General features: G+C 41.5%; 1 protein-coding gene across 1 annotated transcript; it reads left to right on the top strand.

The window, feature by feature from the left end:
• The first annotated feature begins 7,602 nt into the window (after positions 1–7,602).
• On the top strand, positions 7,603–8,058 carry LOC106882455 (uncharacterized). Its single transcript, XM_014933139.1, has one exon. It carries the CDS (start codon positions 7,603–7,605, stop codon positions 8,056–8,058), a length of 456 nt encoding a protein of 151 aa, XP_014788625.1.
• Positions 8,059–8,427: the final 369 nt, after the last annotated feature.

The raw sequence follows: 8,427 nt of genomic DNA, 5'->3' as shown, positions 1-8,427 counted from the left end.
CACTCAAAGGTTACCCTCTCATTCCTGCTCACACTCGTACCTTTATTCAAAAGACTCCTCCTCTTCTCTTCTTTAATTCTCTCATCACTCTGATGGCTCGAACCAACTCCTTTTTATTTGTTTTAAAAACAAAAGGAAAGCTGTTTAATGCTTCGAATCTTATACTTTTCTTTATCGTACCTGGATTTGTTTCACTGTGTCTTTGAAGCGTTTCACTTCTATCATCCAAACTGTGCTGCCATCTGTTGACCGGTGTATCACGTTCAGCCTTATTAACATTTTCTGGTTGTGTTCTTCCTTCAGATGTCTTTCATTCGCCACATTCTGATTCAACCATATTACTTGATACTCATTCTCCGCCCACACTCCTCTATACTTCCAAAGGTTTCTTAGTTTTTCTACTCACGTTTCTAGGTCTCTACTACGTATCTATGTCTCTAGACAAATGCTTCGATGCACATTCGCCTGTGAATCTGTGTGTGTGTGTGCATCTATACCCTTTACTCTTTTACTTGTTTCAGTCATTTGACTGCGGTCATGCTGGAGCACTGCCTTAAAGCAAATTCGTCATTATATTCGTCCGGGGACGTTATGACTTATGAACGTACAACATTTAAAAAACAGAAATATATCAGCAGCAGACAAAATTCGTCGTGCAGAGGCGGTGGCATTGCCATCTCTGCTATTCTACTTTTTTTATTGTTTGTTTCCTTTTAACATTGTTCGTCTAAAAGAGATGTTTTCTCGAGACGAATACCACAGTCTAGAAGGCGTTCAGCGATGTATCTGCTTTAAGTATGATATACAGATTGCTCTCTTTCTCTCTCTCTATAATATATATATATATATATATATATATATAAGGGCATGTCTATATTTGTAAATGTTCACATTTATTACACATATTTTCTTTCCCGTCTTCACTTGAAAACAACCCCCCCCTCTACTTCACACTATAAAATTTTATATAGTCGCATATAGTTATATTTAAACATACTCGTTCATACGTATATACGTTTACATGTACTGATTCAAGTTGAAGGCCGAAATACTTGCATGAGGGGTAGGGTTTCTCTGAAGATCTGCTCTTCAGCTCCCCTTAGAGTCTCTCACTGCCTATAGCAGTAATCTGCAGCTTGTACATAAGTATACTTTTACTTCTACTGACTCAAAGCTATAGGAATACATGCTTTTCAAAACAAATTTTTATATGTTTTTACATTTGTACTTATCATCGCTCAAATGTAATTTTCTGAACCACTAGCTTTCCTCAATTATTTCCCATTACGTAATCTTCGGAATTTCACACTTCCGCTGGGCAATAATTTCTGAGCTTAAAACTTTATATTTTCCTTTGTTTCTCTCACACTAAATTAAGTGCTTATCCTCTTTAGTTTAAAAGGAATTACTTCAGTAAGTTTTTAGTTGAAGGTTACTATCATAACGACCTCCACTCTAGTTTAGTTGTTATTTACATTCGAACGAATGTAGACCAAGAAAAGCAACTTGTTTTCTTCTGAGAACAGTTTTTACAGCATCGTAAAATCCACGTCGTTTTACTTCTTAGATTAATGCATAAAACATGTATAATGGAGATAAATCTACTGTTACTGACTTGAATGCTTTAGCCGTGGAGATTGCAGACGATATGTAAACATGTTAAGATTCTCTAAGAATAAATATACTGCACTTGCTACAGCTAAGGAATTCAATTACATAACTATAGTTTTATGTCCATCAAATCTGATTTAATTAATCTAATATACGCTGCCGCTGTATTTCATATAAGTAACTGGGACTCCGTCGGTTACGACGACGAGTGTTCTAGTTAATAAGCTCAACAGAACAGCCTACTCGTGAAATTAACGTGCAAGTAGCCGAGCACTCCACAGATATGCGTACCTCAGGGAGATCCAGCAGGGAGACATACGATGTGACAAAACTGGTTTCATTTTTACCAGCAAGTGTCTTGCTCAAGGACAAAATACACTGTCTGGGATCGAACTCAGGACCGTGAGTAGAATGCCCTAACCATTAAGACACGCACCTTCAGATACATAAACACACAATACTGCATACATAAGTATATGTGTTATTCAAAAGCCAGAAACTAGTTTCCTGTGCGGGAAAAAAACCTTCTCAAGACGTATAGTGTTAAAAGATACACTACATACTTGAGAGCTCGCCTCAGAAATGACCACGAAAGCGACAGATACGTATTCAGTTTTATACTTTACAACAAACTTAAACTTCTCAACAGACGTTCATTAAAAATGCATTTGTTTCAATTTAACCTCAGGTTTCTCAAATGTATTTCTCCATTTCTAATATAAGAAGTTTGAACAGTTCTTTTCTTTTTTCTCAATCTGTTATTCATAAGAAACAAGTGCTGTCCCATACCCCACCCTACCGCCCTTAATTTTAAATGTTTGGCTGTAACTTTACTAATTACTTTGTCTTTGTGAGACATTTAAATATCACCTCGTTTATCTCCCTTCGACCGACTCTCCCCTTTTTCTTTTTACTTCCCTTTTTGCATTGTTGGAAAGGGGACACACACACACACTCACACACAGACAGACAGACCCACATACACAAACTCCCACACTCGTACACAAAGGCAGGTTCACACACACACACACACACCCAAACACGCACACTCACACACAACGACAGATACACAAACTCACGTACGGACAAACAAACTTACACACACACACGCACACAAAATTTCCACAACATTTTTCTTCCCAATACCTTGAAAGATTTGAACTACGAAAAATATCAGTGGCGAAGGCGGTGGCAGCGATGATGATGATGATGATGATGCTAGTGATGCTGATAAGAATGAGGATAGTTCTTACAGTCTGCATCTTATAAAGAATCCGTCTACAACCGATAGTTTCTTCACCCGCGACACAAATCGGTCTGTTCGGGAGTGAGTGCAAAGCCTGTGCACGCGGGTGTGTGTGTGCTTGTATGTGTATGCATGTGTGTGTGTGTGTGCGTGTGTATGTATATGTATCTGTGTGTGTTTTGTTATCGAACAGATCTCCAATCTCTCCGGTGCTGGCCATGGCCATCCACTCCTATTTCTATACTCAGTGGACTCAGAACATTCTTTAACCTATCCTTCAGTTTTTATGGCGATGAGATGTAAATGGTTGGAGATTTTGGCTGCTATTTCAAGGAGATCAAGCAACTACATAGACGCTCTTCGTTGACTTGCTTGTATGTATGTATGTATGTATGTGTGTGTGTGTGTGTGTGTGTACGGAATGGTAAAGGTGTGCGCGTATAATTTCTATTTATCTTTATTTCTCTCTTTCTGCACACACACACACACACTCACGTGAACGCACACATACACACGCACTCACACGTATTTGTGTATTCGTTATTCGTATGTGTGTGTCGGTGTGTGTGTATTTGTAGAATTGTATAGGTGCATATCATGTACGAATGTGTAACTTTGTGGATGGTTTGTAGGTGTGTATATAGATGTGTGTGTGCGTGTGTATTAGCAAGACTGTGTACATGCACGTATGTGTGAATGTGTATGGAAGTTTGTGGTTAATATGTGCGTATGTGTTCAACGTGTGTGTGTGTAATATGCATGCGTATGCGTGTCTTTGTAAAGTCGATGTAAGTGTTGTGTGTAACACGTGTGTATATGTGCGTATTATAACAGGTTTGTGTGTGTTTGTGTGTGTATGATGCTTGTATACGTGTGAGTGTAACTGTGTCTGTAATGTTTGCATGTGTGTATGCATAACGTCGGCGTATGTGTGTTTGTGACTGACGGGTGTGGCTACAGCTCTAGTAGTAATAGTAGTGGTGGTGGTGGTAGTGGTGGTGGTGGTGGTGGTAGTAATAGTAGTGGTGGTGGTGGTAGTAGTAGTAGTGGTGGTGGTAGTAGTAGTGGTCGTCGTCGTAGTGGTGGTGGTAGTGGTAGTAGTAGTAAAAGTAGTGGTGGTAGTTGTTGTAGTAGTGGTTGTTGTAGTAGTAGTAGTAGTAGTGAAAGTAGGTGGTGGTGGTCGTCGTCGTAGTAGTGGTGGTGGTGGTGGTAATAGTGTTAAATGTAGTAATAGTAGTAGTTGTTAGGTAAGTTAAACCAAGTCGTTTACTGTTGCATAGCAACATATATGGATGCATGTATAAGGTGAGAAGCAAACGGATCTCTCTCTCCCTTTCTCTCTCTCTCTTTCTCTCTCTCTCTGTCTCTCCCTTTCTCTTTCTCTCTCTCTCTCTCTCATGTAGGTGTATAATCTAGCTGTTGTGGGTGTTGTTAGTGGTGGTGGAGGATGGTGGAAACTGTGGTGGTGGTAGCGTGCTGATGGGGTGGGATGGTGAAGGCAGGATGGTGGTGGAGGTAGTGGTGGTGGTAGTGACGATGGTGGTGGTGTGGTTGTGGTGGTGGTGGTGGTAATCCTAGTGGTTGTGGGCCTGGTGGCAGTAATGGTTTTGGTTGTAGTAGTGATGGGTGATGATGGAGGTAGGGGTGATAGTAATTATAATGTTGGTGGTGGTGCTGCTGCTGATTGTCGTAATTGTAGTAATGGTGGTAGTAGAGGAGGTGGTGATGTCGGTGGTAGTAGCGGCGTGGTGGCGGTGTTGATGGTGGCACTATTGCTATTGCTGATTAACCTCCAGGTCATCCGGCCAAAGCAAACTGACCAAACAGGTTCCACCCATGACATTCACTTATTAGGCAAGATTACCCAATGAGTATATTTTCCCCGTTTATAAATCTGTGTGGTGCAGTTTGGTGGAGGTTTGACTGCTGTTTTTAGCAGCTAATCGTTGTTGTTTAACCCCAGGTGAGTACAAAATGAGCAGAACTATGACCAAAGACGTTCCAGAAAGATCCTCGACGAGACTTCCACCGTCTGATCGTTGGTGTTTAAAAATGTTTATGCTATGGATCTACAACGGCCCTTCTGGGGTAATATCAACCCCTGTAAATTGGTAGTGAACAGACGATATTCGAACCACAGAACCAGAGCACCACATATACCACGAAATATCCCAGAACATTACCACAACATTTCAAAACACAGTGGCGCATCGTGGGTTTTGGCCACCCTCTGCGCTGACCAAACTGGCCGTCCTCTTTAAGCGTAATACACCTTCAGTTAGAGCGAACATATATAAACGACAAACCAATACGACCCGTATACACACCGCATCCCTCACACAATGCCATCGCTAGAACACTAACACCACACTTCTCAGAATACTACAGAAAAATAAGATGAGTGGGTAATGGCTGGCATGCCTTTCATCATAGATTTGTATCTTTGATTCTTTGGTTAGCACTAACCTTAGACTAAACAACAAAACTCTTTGAATTGCGTAAATTCTCCTTTCTCGGTGAAGAAGGAAAAGAGACGGGGCAGGGCGTAGTGGGGACCCATTCTGTTAAATAGTTTTTAATATTGAAAACCAGGAGCAGAACCGGCAAAGAACAATCAGAGAAGTCTGTGGGCTGTGAAGAACTGCAGCAATTCAACCAGGCGCGTTTATAATTCTTTTCTCGTGTTTACTTTCTTCTTTCTGACAATTTCGAGGTAGTTTGCTGGACGGATGTCTCTTTATTTCTTTTTGTGTGTGTGTGTGCGTGGGGATGTGTGCTTTCAAACGTGACACACGTCACAGTAGAACTGGTTTGTTGATCGGACTTGCTTTTCTACGTCTGACGGTTCCAAACTCACAAATCAACCATGACGGTTTTGGTGAGTTGTCTCTTCTAATTCGGATGGTTTCATTCGTTCCCGAATCATTGATGGTTTTCTGATCGCATCAGTTTTTCAGGATACGGTGGAGACATTCACGAAAAGGAGTGAAAGTATGGGGGGGGGGGGTCAATACTTACAGACTGTCATGATAAGTATCGGCACGAGTGTTTGAGTATCCAAGATGGGTACAACTGGGAAAATAAGCCCCACTGCACAGTCTCTCCGGGAGTAGACAAACTGCTGATTTCAGCATATTTCCACTGTTTCACTGCATCACGTTAAATGCTCTTTTGTATATCAGAATGTGCAACTCCTGATGGAGAGAGGAGGGAGTACAACATGTCCTGACCCTCAAACTACTCCCACCCCATGTGATACGTCTGCAGTGTCTACAAGAAAAGAGAAACAGATTGGACGATGCCGACAGTGCAACATGCCTTGGATCTCCCACCGCTTCATCTCTACTCTGGTGTGCGTATGTGCAGTGCGCTCCTTAAAGAGACAGGCTATTGTAACAGTAGGTTTGTTGTGGCATTGTAGTGCTTTGATGTTGATAATATTCTGGAAGGTTGAAGTAATGTTTCGGCGATGCGCGTTTGTTTCCTGCGGGTTTTCGAGCAATGGTCTGCGGCTGATGCGGTGACTGTGCTTTGCAGCGAACCTTGCGCCTGTGACTGCCTTCTGAAGCGCTGCGCCGTTGCAATCGTTCTCGATGTAACAGTGTCTTAGAGGCGTTATGGTGTTGAGCGTTGCAGAAGTGTTCCGAAGGTGTTCTACTTGTATTCTTGGGTGTAGCAATAATGTTTTGAGGAGGTGTAGTTGTGCTCTGGAGGTGTTATCATTACGTTCTGGGACATTGCAATGCTCTGCGCTGCTATCATAATGTTCTGGGGGTGGGAAAGGGGTGTTGCTCTGAGGCAGAAGTGTTCTGGGATATTATATTATATGCTGCTCTGTGGGTGTTACCGATGCTGTTGTTGTTTGTGTTGTTGTTGTTGTTGTTGTTCCTGTTGTTATTGTTGCTTAACTTGCAGCTGCTGCCACCAAACTCTCTGGCAAGATCAGAACATTTCTCAGCAGATAGCCTCTGGTGAGGTTTCGTGTCACAAAGACCTTACCATCACATCTGTGTTTATGGGCACGAGAGAGCGCGCTCGAGTGTGTGCGGATTCATATATATGTGTGTGTGTGTGTGTGTGTGTGTGTGTGTGTGCGTCGGTGAGTGAGTGTGAATGCGTGTATGACTGTATATTGCAAGGTAGCAAATGAACACTGGAGCACTTTCACACAAATCTGTGTTCAGATTCACAGTGTGTGTGTGTGTGTGTGTGTGTGTGTGTGTGTGTGTGTGTGTGTGTGTGTGTGTGTGTGTGTGTGTGTGTGTGTGTGTGTGTGTGTGTGTGTGTGTGTGTGTGTGTGTGTGTGTCTATGAATGTGTGTGTGTACACACATATATATATACATCTGTATCTATCTATCTATCTATCTATCTATCTTTCTATATCTGAAGATGCAGGATAACGTACGTTAAGTGCTAAGGGTAGGCAGTAGGCAATTACAGAGTCAAGTGTCAAAAATAGTCTTATCACCGAGCGAAGTTTATTGACGTTAACTTACAAACAGATATATGCTTGTATATGTGTGTGTGTGTGCATAAGTGTGCGTGTGGGGTTGGTGAATGTACATACGTATATACATGCATACACACATATATATATACAGGGTGGGGCATAAATACTGTTAGAAAAGTTCAAAACTATTTTTCATAATAATATTCAAAGAATTCTAATGATTTATTTGAGTTAAATGATAGTTTATTATGTTTTCTTGTATTTCAGAAATTAAATATTAAAATTTTGTTGCAATGTCTGTTGAATGGAAGAGAAAATTCATCATAGAGCAACATGAGAAGGGCATGTGTCCACCTGAAATATTCAAGTTAGGGAAAAACCTCAAAATTAACAGAATGTTGATAAAAAGGACGATTGATCGTTACCAGGAAACTTCTTCGATCAAAGATAGACAAAGATCAGGCCATCCCCGCACCTCCAGAACACCTAAACTCATCAAAAATGTTAGGGAAAAAATCAGACGAAATCCAAGAAGATCCATGAGGAGAATGGCAAAAGAAGAACAAACATCGCCAAGGATTACGCGGAGGATATGCAAAAGTGACCTAAAGTTGTCACCCTATAAACTCCAAAAGAGACAGCTTCTCTCCACGCCCACAATTGAAAAGAGACTCTTGTTGAACAGTATTAAAGATGGCACGCTCCGTAACATCATCTTTAGTGATGAAAAGTTATTCTCAGTTCAATAGTCTCACAATCATCAAAATGACTGAATCCTTGCTGAAAGTATTGAGGCAATACCTGGTAATGCAGGAAAGGTTTTCAGAACCCAAAAACCAGCATCAGTGATGGTCTGGACAGCCATTTCTGAAAGAAGGAAAACTCCACTTGTTTTTGTCCCTCAAAGAATCAAGATAAACAAAGAACGGTACATCGAGGGCATTCTGGAAGGCACGTTGGTACCATGGTGCAATTCGGTGTACGGTGATGAAGTTTGGACTTTCCAACAAGCCGGGGCGACGAGCCACACGTCTCGATTAACACAACACTGGTGTAGAGACAACTGTCCGTCCTACATCAGCAAAGAAGAATGGCCTCCCTCATCACCTGATCTTAAC

Source organism: Octopus bimaculoides, chromosome 15 (assembly GCF_001194135.2).
Source record: "Octopus bimaculoides isolate UCB-OBI-ISO-001 chromosome 15, ASM119413v2, whole genome shotgun sequence".
Taxonomy (NCBI): Eukaryota; Metazoa; Mollusca; class Cephalopoda; order Octopoda; family Octopodidae; genus Octopus; species Octopus bimaculoides.
Note: the sequence above shows the minus strand (reverse complement) of the source record. Positions and strands in the feature narration are given on the sequence as shown.

Coding starts and splice junctions, on each gene's coding strand:
- LOC106882455 (XM_014933139.1), top strand. CDS start 7,603: ATGTCTGTTGAATGGAAGAGAAAATTCATCATAGAGCAACATGAGAAG.